We start from the raw sequence: 16,039 nt of genomic DNA, 5'->3' as shown, positions 1-16,039 counted from the left end.
GAATATACACGATTCGAGAATAGAGAGAATACCTATAGCATATTATGTATTATGCTTTGTAAAAAAACCCAATAAAATGATACATACCTACATTTAATCGTCTATATCCCTTGCGAGGTATCAGAGAATAGGACCACTCCATCTCTTTCCCATGGACGTCGTTAAAGGCGACTAAGGGATAGGCTTACAAACTTGGGATTCTTTTTTAGGCGATGGGCTAGCAACCTGTTACTATTTGAATCTCAAATCTATCATTAAGCCAAATAGCTGATTGTGGCCATTCAGTCTTTTCAAGACTGTTGGCTCTGTCTACCCCGCAAGGGACATAGACGTGTATGTATGTAAAAATGCGTACGTATTGTGTGGAGTACGGTGAAGGACATATGGTACCTCGGCTCCGAGGGTGAAAGCTTGAGGCAGATAATGAAATTTGTCATAGCTTGACTAGAACTTCAGAAGTAATAGGTTGCTTCTATTCTTGTAAGTTACCACGGGACCAAAGCCTAGTCAAAAATAAAAAGTAGAGCAATAAAACGAGGTAAAACTATAGTTAAAATAAAACAAACATTTTTCACTAGACCATTTTATTTGTTTAAAATAAAAAGCTCAATAATTCATAAATTATGTGCGTATTTGCTGAGACGTGTACAAAATAACATTGTCAAATACAAATCGTTGAATGAAAATGGTACGGTTTTAATGGACATTTAAGTACAACTAACAAAACACAAGTAAATAAGAGAGAAAGAAAGATAATACATCAGATTTAAAAGACTGTATATTTGTATATTCATACCACTAAAAGATCTATAAATGCAAACTCTAATGAGTATACAGTAGAAAAAAATTACATCCAAAGAAAAAGTTTTAGCTCGATTCTTTCATATTCACCTAATACACAACTTGTTAACCTTACGCCTATGGTAATAATTAGACAAGTACAAAATGATATTTCATCCTTATAAATAATCTATCATAGACTATAACCTAGAGTCAGTTGTATAATTCATTCATTACAATATAAGTTAATTGTATAGTGTTCACACTACCAGTAATCCATGCGTTTGAACAGCGATTCGTTTCAATTTCGATACCGACGAGCCAGATGGCTGTACGAAACAACATAGCTTTGCCTCAATATACTACGGGGCTATTCACGAACGGTGACAAGACATATGTTTTATCAGAGAGGGCTCTGTCTAACTCTGAGGTTTGTCAAAAAGAGAAAAGATATGGATATCATTCGTATTTACGAATAGTTAAACACGTTACGAACAGCAAAATATTGTTTTTCACTTCCAAGTCTATTTAGACTTGGAAGTGAAAAACAATATTTTGCTGATAGATTTTTTTTAAGTGGAACTTCCAGTATTTAAAGTTCCACTTTGACAATCGCAAATTAGACAACCTGATAGTGAAAGGTAAAGAATTGCCAGAAATAAGATAAAACTTGTAGGTACATATGAGACAGATACCATATTTGTGTTAGCATTAACTTCATTGTCTGTACATTTTAGAGGCCATATCGCAACGTTTACATTCACTACGTCTCGTACACTGTGGAAGATCTACTCTAAAGGCTAAAACGTTACAATTCGATATGTTTTTAAAATTACATTAAATAACAACTTCCGAAACAATGGCACACACTCAGCCAAACACCTCGTTCTGTTGGTCTTCATATTTACAATTATTCGTGCATTTAAGTTATGAAAAAATACATTTGTGACTTAAGATGGAATTTTAAGTCTGATAATAAGTACTTTTTAAGAAAACTCCTTTATTAAGAGTTATGATTAATTCGTTATTTTTATACAAAACTTAGACCTATTCCGGCATTGCCGTTTCGAACGTTGGGATGGGATATGGGGCCATTTATATCGACTTTACCCGACTGGCTAGTTGCAAAACATGGATTTATATCACGCATACTAGCTACCATTTATAACTCGCCTTACCCTATAAGCTAATATAACATTTCTACTTCAACAATAACACTAAATCCGTTACAGTATTATGTGAAGTCTCCAATATAAATAATTGAAATCGGCATACTTTTCGTACCTGATATTCGAGGGTACATAGCTACCTACGTTTGTATAATATATAAGAAATTCGTAGTCACAATATAATGTGAACAATTCCTTGTTTTGTAGAGGTTCCCTTAACAATTACATTTCGTATTAAATGCATTTTATTGGATAACATAATTTACCAAAATGTTTTCCAATATATCATAATTTTGAGAAGTTCCATAATAAATGGAAATTTTCAGTATGTATTGTAAAAAAAATTCGGACTAGTTAAATGGGATTTCTAAGTAACAAAAGAATATTCCAAAAAAGTCGCGGTTATGCAATCCGAAAAGTTGAAACGTTAAAATATTGTTTTGTTTAAAAATATGATCGCATTTAAATCCGCTTTAAGTATGCCACGTTTTTCATCTTAGAAAAAGTTAAGGTAGATCCAAACTGCACCCAAATTTTTATGATAAACTTCGCTAGCGTGGCGTCGTTGGCTTAAAAATTAGAATATCGCTTTGCGCTAGCATTAGATGGTGCATAAAGTTAGACGACAAAATTACGTGGTACCTTTGAAACTCTTTGTCTACATACTAGTGTAGCTTAACTTAGTGAGGCAGTATCTTAAGGCGGGACGTACGGGGGAGGTTTCCTGTAGGTGGGGGTGGCCTTGGGCCGCGGCGGGGTGCGGGACGCGGGGAAGGGCGGCGGGGGGCGGTACGGCACGTCCTCCCCCGATCTGTACTCTGGGGCGGGGGGCAATAGAGGTGGTTTTTCTTCGCGCATTATCACGGGACTCTTGTGCACTGGCTCCGAGTCGCCCCTCTCTTCGAGTTCGTCTTGGAAGATGACGGGGATTCCCTTCGAACGGAACGCTTGACGCTCCTCTTCGTCTCCGACGCTCATTTTTCCTGTAAATGCTGTATAAATTAATCTATTTGAAGAGAAGAACAACGGGATATAGTATCAAACTTACAGAAATTCGTCAGTATAATTTTGATACCACATCTACGTGTCATTTTCGGTTTGATTAATTTACATTTATATATGTCCATAGGCAAAAAGTCACCTTCTGAAAATATTTTGCGATGCTCAATAATGCTTAAAGTGTATTATTACTGCAGTCAGTTAACATTGGCAAGCATATGAATATATAAATAAATGCAAATCAATCAAAAAGTCACAATATTTATAATGTGTATTATACAGAACGTTGTATAGAATTAAAACATTAGCATTGTGAATTCCATTTTGTAGCAACATAAGAATAATGTGCTTGTAACTTTGTAATAGCCAACAATGTCCTTTTTTATAAGGTCATAGCAACAATTTTTTACTTATTTTAAAATGACATTTAAGCTGTGTACACACAGTGCGAACTTATAACAACGATTGTGTTTCACTAGCTTTAATTGGTTCTCTCGGTTTGGATGTAAGTATAGCCAGCGCCAAATGCCTATATTCAAGAGCTTTCATAATAAATAAGTTGATATTCGTAAGACAGACACAGCTTTAGACAATGCCAGCTCTAGCAACTTAATTTCGCAGTCGTAAATGATTGGGTGGATTCATTCGTGTTGCTTAGCTCTGTTTAGCCCGTAAGGGATAAAGACGTAATCATATAATGTATATATTACATTTTTACGGCACTAGCACACTACATATTTATTGTTTCTTTTTAAGTTATAATGCTATGACCCTATAGGACGGATAGCAAATACGTCTTTAGTGATACGAGTAATTAAGTGATACAAGCGCTAATTCCAATTGGTTTGAACAGTAATAACATGAGGTTTTAATCGAGTCACCTTTTAGTTCAAGCATTGGCGCCCCCTATATAAGCAAAACCTTAATTAATTTTCAAACCGACTGTACAAAATAAGTTTAGAATTAATTTACAAGAAATGAAAAACAAAACGAGTCGGGAAATAGTTACATATTTTGACCGCTTCCCACCGCTAAGAAATACCTAGGGGAGGCCTAGTGGATTTAATGCGGCCGAGATGATGAGGACAATTTTGACACGATCATGTGTTTTTAGGCATATTATAAAAATCAGCCAGAAGGTTTGTATTAAGCGGGAAAAACTCTAAGACAGAAGTAAAAAAATATTTATAATATTCCCCATTTTCAGTTACATCCGTTTTGCGCCAGTTTTAAGGCTCTTTTATGAAAAAGAAATGTAAAAAATAAACTCACCCGTCCGCCGCCTCCTATAGAGCACGCAGGCAATAATTCCGGCGACGAGTATCATACACACGATCACAACCGCTGGTATAATAAACGTCACTAGATACGACGCGTCAGCCGTATCCGCCTTGCTATTCAACAAGTTCGTTGACCCCGGGTGGACTTGTATCGTTGTTTTGGGCACTTTAGTGTTCTGTTCGGCGCATAGACCTAGAGGTATCAATCTGATAGACATGACTTTGAGGTCTTTGTCGAACACGTGGTCTACGTTATCTTTGAGAGCGGCGCCGCCGGCGGTGCCTCGCTCGTCTATGATTATCATCTTGCGGAGGTCTTCTATCTCTTTCTTGGGACACCTGTCCATTGGGAGGCTTGTGTTGTACCTGAAAACAAAAGAATTATTAATGTTGCAGCATTCGTTGAAGTGGCAAAATATAAGTTTCTTATTCAAACTTAGATTGCATTTTCAGCCTCTATGTTTAGGTCTGATAAAGACTGTTTAAAAGTAAATAAATTTGTTTAAACGTTAAATATCATGCTGTGAAAAGATGTAGCAAATTGAAGTGGCCGGCGATGATTTAACACCAATTGACTTTTGCTTGCCAATCAATACACGATTTTGTTTTAGATAATAAAGTAAATTACCAAATGATAGTAGTCGGGTTATTCGTAATGCTCTGTATCCTGATATTATCCGTCTCTTTCTGTCCGAAAAGTGCAGCAAGTTTCTCGACCACCTTCCTCTTGTTGTTAGCATCGTATGCCAATTGCGGGAACGGATAGTCCATGGTCATTTGGAACTCCACTGTAGGTTTGATGGTAGGAGATTTCACAACTTCCACTATAAGGCTGTCGTATGCACTCTTCTTGCTCGAGTCTTCGGCAATCTATAATAAATATTAAAACTTGTAAGACTTTATAATGGTATTTGAAAAAGTAAAATTTTAAGCCTAGAGTTGAAAAGGGTATCATCCATTAACAAATGGCGATGGAAGGTTCGAAAATCGAATAGAACCCATGGTCCAGATATGAGAATCACTTCTAAGATCGCAGGGGAGGTTAACCTTGCCTCGGGAGGCTTGAGTGGATCCGAGTTAGTATTGTAGAGTAAATATTTTCCGATATGAATAATATGAATTGATACGCAGAATCTATTAAAGTATAGTTACCAGCTGATAGTGTACACTGCCCTCGTCGCCTGGAGCTGGAAGTCCATAGAACTCCTGGTTTTTCTCGTCGAACTGCAGCCAGTGTCCGCGCGGCAGTTCTGAACGGTCGCTGTAGCGAAGAGATAGTGCCAAGTTGCGGGTACTGCCGTCTTCTGGGTCGAAGAACGTGTCCTGGAATCAGAAAAGAGTTTTATTAACTTTAATTACTTCTTATTTAAATTGGGGACGTACTGGCAAAAGGTCTGGTCAAGAGTACTTGAAAACCGATGAGATTGCATGAAGAGACTTATGAATGTATATAGGTGTAGTATCTGTCTAGCCCTCAGGGAACGAGAAATGATTATATGTATGTACTCTACATTCGCTAATGATTTTATGTATGTACTGTCAATTCGCTATAGAGCGTCGATAATTAAAAGGTTAAAGTGCCTGAATGAAAGAAAAAAATGACATGTCATGCATATTAGTTTCATTGTTAACCAATGCCTTTGATATATCTATTGAAGATGGACAGAGAAACATAGCGAATCAGCACCCCACTCCCCGTCCTACAATACACCTCAATCAATTGTTGCTAACAGTCGCAGCGAGATGACCGACCCTGTTCCTTTTAACGAGTGGTGCGATGTCGTAAGAGCGAGCGAAACAAATATATTTACCTCGGGCACTTTATAAACCAGCAGGTGTCCGACAGTGGCCGTGAGGTGGTCGACCTGGTTCCTGGTGACGGGCGGGTAGGTGTCGGGCGCGCGCGCGGGCGGCGGCGCGGGCCGCGCGCAGCGCCCCGCCCCGCGCCAGCGCACGCGCAGCACCTGCAGCTGCGGCGACATGGCGCGCGACAGGTTCGCGGCCGGCGCGCCGGGCTCGCTCTCGGATTCCATTATCTGTGGGTCAGAGGAACTATTTAGTGAGAAGGGTGTGAATAAAAGAACAAGCTCTCTCGGTATATTCCTAGTAGCAGCCTAAGCGTTAAGAAACAATAGCTAGAAGGTAACGACAAATATAGAGACATTTTGAATAAAAATTCACGTCTGTCCGACTGAAGATATGTTTGATCTACAGTCGGGCAGATGTGACTTTTTATTTTTTATCACATCAATCTTGCTTATTCAAATGCTTCTTTGCACTGTAACAATTTTAATCAAATGTTGTTAGGTCATCCACAGTTCTTTGACCGAAAAAGAGCGACCCGATTCTTCCTATCCTAAGAATATACTAAAACATGTAACATACTAAAAATGCTGCATTATCATCGTCAGACTTACTTAACATATTCATGGATGTCATTTTCTGCCACCAATCTTGTGGTGATTTTTAAATTCAAATACTCAAAAAATTCAATATGTTAACCTTCATCAACCTATTGATGTCATCCATTGGGCAAACGGGATCCTTCGGCAGCGTGTCGTTGGTCCAGACGAATTCACAAATATTTCCGTTCTGAGTCGCATTCAAAACTGTCAAGTGATGCATATCCGTGTCCCTGAACAAATTCACTATTCCCTCCAAAGCCCTGATTTGCCAATCTATGACGTTGTTGTATTGTTTCAAGAGCTCGAATTGCATGACAAATTGGTGGTTGATAGTTCGCCCGCTCTTGTGCTGTTGTACGGTTATGTCTAAGGGACCTCTTGCTATTAAGCCCTCGCTATCCTGCGCTTCTACTATGAAGTTCCAACGGGACACGTGGCGCTCTAGCGGTCTGAAAAAAAAAAGTTATCGATAGATACTTAATTGATATAATTTTGTGAAATGTGCAGTGACGGTAGTTCAATTATCGACATCAAAACATGATTGTATAAAAAAAAAGATTTATGTTATGAATGATTGGCCTTATTAAAATCAATAACTTATCAAAAAGGAGGGTAGTAGTAGAAATTTTAAATTATTCAAACCAAGTGATACAAATAATTCGGACTTCTACTCGTGTATACAGCCATATAATCAGCTCATATACTTACAGGCCATAGACCTCCCGTCCGGACGGTATAAACTGTATCCACGAGTCCTTGCTGAGCGGCACGTTCTCAGCTTCATACATCGTGAACGTTAGGTTACTGCCGTCTTCGGGGTCAGTGAACAGGTCGGCTGGGATTATGTATCTGTAAAAATAAGAAAAATATATGAGGAATGATTGCAATATAAGGTATATAGGTACTTAATAAAAAAAAGTTCAAGAAGAAAGAGAAAGAAACAGTATAGTTTCTCACAGTGGTCTAAACAGAAGACTATCAGATTATCAATGTATATGATAGATGATGATAAAGATGAAGATGATGAAATCAGGAACGCCCAGTTAAAGTCAGATTAAGAGTACTCTAAAGCTAATGTAGGAACTCATCACCATCTCTTTCGGGTTAATTGAAGGAGGATGTAGCGAAAGTAGTATCTAGAGATCGTGGCGTCTTAAACTGTAGATATCAGATAATCAGTGTTGGTAGCTAACCTGAAAGCCTTTCCAGCGATAATGGCGAGTTTCTTCATGTGGTGTTTCAGTGTGGGAGGTTGGTTGGCTGGCATCGCAAACGTGACAGTTTCGGTAGTTCGTCCAATAATGGTGCTGGACCGTTCTGATGAGCTGTATTCCTGGAACTGTACGTAATTTGTTGAAAAAACTGTTTTTAGTTTAAATATATAAAGTCTTTATTGAAAAAAATTTTTTAGTTGTTTTATTGTGTTGAAAGAGCTATATTTTGTAGATATTTGAATGAAATAAGAGCGTTCGAATGCAGAATGTCTAATAAAATATGTTTTTTATAAAAAGGTTTCCGAGAAAAATTTAACGGTACCTAAAATCTTTCAAAAAGAATAAATAGGTGTTGACAAAATGTTTATTGCTTATTGATTTTTCAATACAGCAAGTATTCTCTCTCTGAAGTGCATCTAACTACTATTGATTCCTTCACCAATAGAAAATACTTTGTACAAAGTTACCAAAACAAAAGTTTGCTAAGGAAGAAGCCATATTTATTTGAAGGGATAAAACAGTAAATTTTATGAAATGTTAAAACTGAGATTTTGTTTTACTTTATTTTTAATAATGTCTTCTTATTACTAATATCAAATAGCCCTTTGTTATGATCCTGATTTAAAATCATTTGGTTAATAGTAATACTTGATTGGACTACCTAAAGGCCTATGTGCTCTCATCTGGTGAGTGGCATTTGAAAACTTCTTTACAAAATACCAGCTTAGCATTTTACCCGTTCAAATAAATCCAGAATCTGTGCCATCATGTACCGAAAAACTTCGAAAAATTTAGAATTTTGTTATCAGTTAATTCCAAAACAAATGCCAAATGGGTGGTTACAAGTTAGTTTTTCATGAATGAATCACACGATTGTACTTACAATTTTCTCCTAAAGATATTAGGTTATGCGCTTCAGGTCGACTTTCCAGATTCCGATGAGATAATATTAACAAAGCTAAAATTCTAGAATCTCCCATGTAATATTATATTTCATTTTTGTAAAATAAAACAAAGGTGAACATTTTCCTTTGAATATTAAGACAACGTTTCTCAGTTACCCCGAAGCACATAACCTGCTGTTCAAGAAACCAACGGACCTTAGTGACTTCCAGCGTGCTCGCTTCAGTCGGCGTCGTCGTTACCGTGGCCGCTGACGTCAGTACCGTAGACTTTGGCGTTGTGGTCGGCGGCAAAGTCGTATTGGGCAACACCGTGGTTGGCACGATAACAGGTGGCAAAGGCACCGGCATTTCCGTGGTCGAGGTCGTCGAAGTTGTCGACAATGGCGTCGGGGACGGTATAGACGTCGGCGGTTCCGACGACGAAATCGGCAGTTCCGACTCGCGTATTATAACAGTTTGCTGAAAGTGCCATGCGACTCACACAGTGTTTGCGAACGAGAAGACAACGAGTGAGCTTGTGTGTTCCTGGGTAAGGCGATCGGGAACGTCGTGCGTGTTTTAAGGTTTAATATGTATGGTATGCGTATGTACACAAAGGTATCGCTCATATTTAAGCGGAAAAATGTATAGAAGTAAAGAAAGGGGAAGGTAGGCTTAATTTCCTTATGTACATCATAGAGGGACTCATTTATTTTGGGATCCTATGGTGCATATTTAAGGTTATATTATCTTTTCGAAATAAGAGGGTCAAGGGAGGAAAGTCAATAATGATGGACATTTTTAGATCGAGTAGTATATACATATTTACAAATTTGCATATTTTGAAGTGTATGTAACATTTTTATAAGGCTATAAAGGACCACGATTGTTTTTGAAGAATCAGGGAAGAAGTTAAGAAAATCTAACTTTGAAAGAAAATAAATTACTTATTTCATTACAAAGATATAGGAGTCCTATTTTATGCGCAGGTAAACAGGTACTATACCAACTTATACCGTCAAGGACATTCTAAACATGAGCCTAAATGTATAAAATGTTGGAAGATGATTGGAATCACAAATGAAATGAACCCAACTCACGTTAGTTCCCACATTGTTGTCTTAACGTCCATCGATTAGTAAAAACTACTAACTATTGCGACAATAAATCTGCTTGCAACTTATTTTCGATATCAAATTATTTTGGTTTTACAAAATTTATACCTCTATTTATTTCTCAACTTTACCATAGAAAGCTTATCTTCACTCTACAATAATTCAAGCAGATTCATTATTGCAACACAATCTAAATTAATCCTATGACAAATGGGTGGTGATATTAGAGATCCACTATTCTATCCCGTGTTATTGTAAACCCTCACACTATTAATTGAATAGGTATCTACAGGATGAAAGACAAGGATAGCATGATGTTTACCAGTTCAGCTTCGGTCGTGGTCGGTAGCGGTGGGTCTGTTGCATTTTCTAATGGGAATTCGGCGTAAGACGAGCCAATTCTTCTAGGAGTGAACGGTACTTCTTGTGTGTAGTTGACGCTGCTGCTTTCAGAGGCCGAGGTGGCATCATAAGGCGTGATCTTAACATCCTCCTGTGGGGTGGACCGTGATATTAGGCAGTGAATATTTTTTCGGATGAAGATTGAAACCATGCTAAATTACATGCGTGTACTTTGTTGACAAAAAGTAAAAATGGAATTTTTAAGGTATTGTTATGTAGATACAACAACAATGTATGTATGTTATTTTGTTTAAACCAGACATTCCAACAAAACGATTAATAAAACTTAGTCTTATATTATATTTGTAACATTAACAATATGCATTAAATGAGAAAAATAAACTAAATTACTAAGAAAAATGCATCACTAAATATTAAACACTAACGTCTCTAAAAAACTACTTATACGAACTAAAATAACGTGAATCAAAATATAAGTTTTAGAAAAAGGAATAGAATGGTTTCGCTCGCATTTTAAACGATAGATATCACTAGCCAACAATACAAAATTCAAAAAGTAGTATTTTTCGTAAAGCTACTTCTTAACTATATATAATTTTAAAGGAAGTATACATTTATGAGACATAGTTTTGTTTCTCCCTTTTTATATATGGGTATACAAGATAAAAAGTCTTTACACAACATATATATATACCTATTTTAGTTACAGCTGGAGTAGAAGTAGAACTATAAAGTAAAGTTGAAAATACGCCAACTTAATTTCACTTTCAAACTTACCTTCCTAGCACCTTATTCCCTTCTCTATCGTATATTGTTTCTACATTCAGCTGTTTTGTCCATAGTGATCAGTCTATATCGATCTCTTTTATTTAGCTATAAAAATCGTTATTAGATACACACGCCACTCTAAACATGCCACAAAACAAACCATGCAAGCGCTAGGCGGGTTACGACAAACCTCCGTGGTATATGTATTAGTGGTAGCGGGCTCAGTGGTCTCTTCGCGTGTGGTGTCCTCAGCGACCGTCGTGATAGGAGTCGTCGGGAGTTCGGGAGGGGGTAGAGTGGTGGAGGGGGTGGAGGAGGAGGAGGGGGCGGGTGTCGTAGTCTCGGCAGTCGCGGTCTGAAACGTGTCGGTGGTGATGTGTGGCGCGTCGTAGTCGCCGTGGTGGTGGCGGTGGGGATGCGGGGAAGGCGGGGCCACCTGCGCGCGCCCGTCAACTACGTTAGTAGGTAATACCCGGCCCGGTTTGTGGTTATTTAACTTGCGACAGAACGCGAATAATAGTGCTTTATATCTCAATTATATGTATTAACATATATCTAAAAAGAAATGTATTATAATTATGATAAACACATTAAAAAAGAGTAAAGAATTGCAAGATTCCAAAAAGAGGAATATAGTACATATAATTTTCTGTAACTGTCTAATGTTGAAAGAATTATATTTAGAAAAGTGTAATGCGATAAGTTAGTTAAATTGTTTTGCTTGTTGGTACTATACCTCATTACACTAGTAAAACAAGTTACGAGTAAGCTACCAATTCAAAAGAAACTATTAACTAGGCTTCAAGTTATTATTTGGGATTTTGGTGAAATGTTTCGTAGCAATAATTCACCAACAAGCGGCATTCAAACGGTGTAAAGTATATCTATATCACAATGATTATTAAATATATTCACGAGCTGTGACTCTCTCAATTTTTCAGAAAAAAAAAACAAAAATAAACTTTATTCAACGCACATATACGCGTTCTGTCAATATAGCAGACATGTAATGTTAACTCACATAAAATCACACCTGTGGTTCACAATTGAATATTATGTATTTACAGTGATAATAAGCATGTCAAGCATTAGTTGAATAACCACACACAAAGCCCACATTTCATATATTTCACAATACATTGTTGTGACCAATGACTCTTTAGTAATGTGAGAAATATGGATCCATGATAGGTTTATGTTGTAAAATATGACGATGTATGAATTCTTGTTGGCTTGTGAATGAATGAAATGTCACCGAATGAAAATTATTTTGACTATGATTTGTTATGAACATACGAGATGCCACGGAGATTTTATATACCCATAGAATGCTTAAACCATTTAATGTGTACTGGAAGTACAGATTATTTAGTATTAAGGATATTTTTCCCTTGTGTGAATAAAGGCAAGCTGATGGCTTAGAAATCTTTAGACAAACCTATTTCTGTGACCAATATAAGAGGGGAAAATTATCAAGAAAATATCGCCATTCGCATCATTGGTTAAATGCATGGCGAGTCCTCACTTCGTCGCAATATATGACCAACATTTCGTTTATACATAATATAATGTATCATCCGTTCTGTTCAATATAATCCCCTTTTTGTATACGGTATACTATACAATAACCATAGTGTAACAGTAAGTATAGATAGATTCTCTAAGTGACTTTAGCCCGTCAAAGATAGATACGATATAGGAATCATTCACATTCTCCATGCTCGGGCCCCCACGATGCTATGAGATGAGGTGACACTGAGTGCGGGGTTGCATTCCTGGTGGGTGGCTAGATATGATCCCATGTTATTTGTTGAAAACACTTTACTAATGTTTCAAACATGAAAATAGTTTAAACTTAATAAATTAATTATTTTTTTATGGAAGGAATAAAGGCGCGATATTTGTGCTTTGATTTTACTGAGTGTGAGCTCTATCTATCCTGAAGTAAATATGACTAATTAAATTATAATAAAGATCTTTTGAATTTGTAAACATGAAATGTCAACGGACAGGTCAAACGATCTTCAAAATCTAATAATGTGCCCAAAATGGCCCCTTTCAATCGCTATAGGCTAATAATAATGCTTATTATAAGATTTTATTAAATTGCTCGTTATTATTTCTATCATTCTCCTGGCGCAAGTCCCGGTTGCGTCTACACCTATCTGGAGAGGAGACTGAGGTGCGCTTATGACCACGAGTTAAGATAGATCATGTTTTTACACATGAAAGTGTACATTAAACTCTGACACGCTTCACAGGACCTAGGAATTTTTGTGTGCATATTTAAATTCTTAAAGCAAGTGTTTCCAACAAACAACTGAATGATGCATAAAATTTACTATTTAACTTAAATGTATGACAGTCTTACACAAAATAATGACACGAATTAAACATGAAAATGACAATGTTAGACGCACAGTTATAATGAATCGGTAAGTTTACCCATTAATTTCCTGAAGCAAACAGGTGATTTCAATGAATAAAAGCGTGTTATGACATTTATTGTCTGTTTTACAAGTAAGAGAACCGTAACAAACATTTAATTTTTTTTGCAAACAGTGAATATCCAACGTATGTATATGAAAATGTATGCAGTTATTTCAATTTGGAAATAACTACTGGTCTTTTCAGCTAAGCATAACTGTGCGTTCGGTGTTGCGTTATATAAATCCCCGAACAAATTGTTTTTAATGTTGAAACAGTCGATTCAGATAATGTCTATGTATAGCCAGCGATTATTCTTATTTTATTAAAAGGACTAACGAACAAACGTTGATAAAAACATATTTCATACCTCCTCTTTCTCTTCCTCCCTCTTTTTTTCTTCGGTTAACCCCCGTAGAAAGAGAGGAATAATAATTAAATGTCTTGTCAATGTTCGTGAAAACGGGGGCATTAATTATTTTCTACTTTATTTGAATTTCAGTGTCAAAATAAATGAATGACCGTTTCTCGTTACTTACACCAGCAGAATTTGTAAAACACGAGGGCCCTTGCACTCATCGTGTTCTCTGTGAGCGGTCCGCCGGGGATATCGATGAATTAACTATCTCATTTCATTAATCCGTTTTAACTATACAGCGTAGACATCATCTGAACGCGACCAGCCTCCTTATACACGAACGTCGAAAAGGCAATATGTCATAACTTCACACTCTTTTTACCATTTCAGTTAACGTCAAAGCTAGAAAGAGTGTCGATAAGACATAATTATGTCTTATTAACGTTCACGAATAGGCAAGGCACTGTCTTTTGAAGTCCTGTGGGCTCTGTTACACACGAGGCCCGCCGCACTCACCGTGTTGTCGGTGAGCGGCCCGCCGGCGAGGTCGGTGTAGCTGTCGTCCTTGTCCTCGTCGTAGCCGCTGTAGTCGGCGTCCGCGGGGTCTTCCTCGTTGTCGTAGTCGTCGTACTGCCCGGAGCCTTCTTCGTATATCGACTGTGGAAGAAAAGAAGATTATTTTATTTCAAGTATAATGTATAATTGATTTGTTTATTACTCTTCTACTTCCTTCAGGGAGTAGTTGTGATTTTACCCTCGCTTCTCTGAATAGGAGCCAAACATCTTTCCTATTCTCAACGTACTCTTAATTGAGGTTTTTACACGAAGTTACTCGCGTCTAACCTTCCGCAAACGAATGCAGGAAAACATAAAGCCATGACACATGGTTACAAATTCAGTTGCCTGGTTTATGTCGGTTGCTTACCCTCACCGTCAAGAAAAAGCGCATCGGCTAGCAATCAAATGAATGCATGGCACACTAAGCTTTATATCACAGTTACCCACCTATGGCATTGCGGATTTGATAATTAATCTTAAGTTCATTATACATTACCAGGAGAGAAGTGACCATGACCGAGGTGGGATTTGTCTTTTGGATTTGTTTGTGATTTGACACAAAGTATATGCAGTAATAAGTTATACATTACCTGCCGCTTGTGCCTAGGCGCCGGTTTGACCGCCAGCAGCCGCCAGCCCAGCACAGGCAGTCGCAGCACATGCGCCAGAGTGCCATCGCGAGACTGCTCCCTCAGACCAGCTACTAACACCTTGTGGCGAGACCATAATTTGTCGTTGCAGCCCACCTAAAATTAAACAATGGTTTTATTAATGATTTTGAAAACATTAATATTATAAATAGGAAACTGTATCTGTTTGTCTTCTTCACATTGCCAATTTCAGCACAGACGAGACTTGTAATACTAAGAATATTGTAGGTTTATTAGAGGGTAAAGTATCCTGTGGGAGATATATTGCAATGCTTAAGGATAATATACATAACATAAATCACGCCTCTTTCCCGGAGGAGTAGGCAAGAGACCACATCTTTCCACTTGCCATGATCCCTGCAAACTTCTTTCGCTTCATCCACATTCATTACCCTCTTCATGCAAGCTCGTCGGTTTTGAGTATTCTTGACCAGACCGTTTGCTAAAACGCCTCCGATTTGATCAAGGTACCTTCGTTAAGGGCTTCCCACTCCAACAGTCTCATTCAGGATAATATATGGGAGCCGGAAAAGCAAGTTTTTATAATAAAGAGAGATAATGAAGTGTAATATATTATGAATCACCTATATTTAGTCCGATGATTTACGTGAAAATTTGAGGATAAAATAACATTATATGCAATCGTAATCGATTCATTACAAAAGCGTCGTTTCACATAAAATATTAATCATCACAATCTGAGAAATAGTGAATTAATATGATATCAGGAATTAGTATTACCATGAGGGGAATTGGAATGACTTACATTCAAGTAGATGGCGGTAGCGGCGTCACTGCGCCTGCGTTGTGTGGTTCCAGGGCCGCTCATGAGAACAGTTTGCGTACGCGCCGCTTCAGTCTTGTATGGCTCCATCCAAAACTCATCCTGAAAGTAGCCAATAAAACAAAAAACCATATAATTTGACCAAAGCCAACATTTTTAAATGTCCGTGTCATTCGTGTTGTCACAGGCGGGTGAAAAATCCAACCTAGAGTAAATTATTATTTATATCAAATGTAATTATAGACTTCCTTTATGGTTAACCCGTTTAAGGCAAGAAAAATATTT

General features: G+C 37.5%; 1 protein-coding gene across 8 annotated transcripts in view; it reads right to left on the bottom strand.

Moving 5' to 3' along the window:
- Positions 1-596: 596 nt before the first annotated feature.
- LOC106132719 (dystroglycan 1) overlaps positions 597-16,039 on the bottom strand; it is a 73,370-nt gene continuing 57,927 nt past the window's right edge. For 6 of the 8 annotated variants that reach the window (XM_060949492.1, XM_060949494.1, XM_060949493.1 and 3 more), the window contains 13 exons: positions 15,737-15,856; positions 14,911-15,066; positions 14,279-14,419; positions 10,169-10,339; positions 8,948-9,211; positions 7,827-7,972; positions 7,342-7,482; positions 6,731-7,082; positions 6,040-6,264; positions 5,381-5,551; positions 4,857-5,098; positions 4,221-4,594; positions 597-2,941 (listed from right to left, as the gene is read on the bottom strand). In XM_060949492.1, the coding sequence (XP_060805475.1) occupies positions 2,646-2,941; positions 4,221-4,594; positions 4,857-5,098; positions 5,381-5,551; positions 6,040-6,264; positions 6,731-7,082; positions 7,342-7,482; positions 7,827-7,972; positions 8,948-9,211; positions 10,169-10,339; positions 14,279-14,419; positions 14,911-15,066; positions 15,737-15,856 (2,799 nt within the window). In that variant the 3' untranslated portion in view covers positions 597-2,645. The remainder of the gene's footprint in view (positions 2,942-4,220; positions 4,595-4,856; positions 5,099-5,380; positions 5,552-6,039; positions 6,265-6,730; positions 7,083-7,341; positions 7,483-7,826; positions 7,973-8,947; positions 9,212-10,168; positions 10,340-14,278; positions 14,420-14,910; positions 15,067-15,736; positions 15,857-16,039) is intronic. The other 2 variants (XM_060949496.1, XM_060949497.1) reach the window with 2 other exon arrangements.

This window comes from Amyelois transitella, chromosome 19 (assembly GCF_032362555.1).
Source record: "Amyelois transitella isolate CPQ chromosome 19, ilAmyTran1.1, whole genome shotgun sequence".
Taxonomy (NCBI): Eukaryota; Metazoa; Arthropoda; class Insecta; order Lepidoptera; family Pyralidae; genus Amyelois; species Amyelois transitella.
This window is presented reverse-complemented; position numbering and strand designations above follow the sequence as displayed.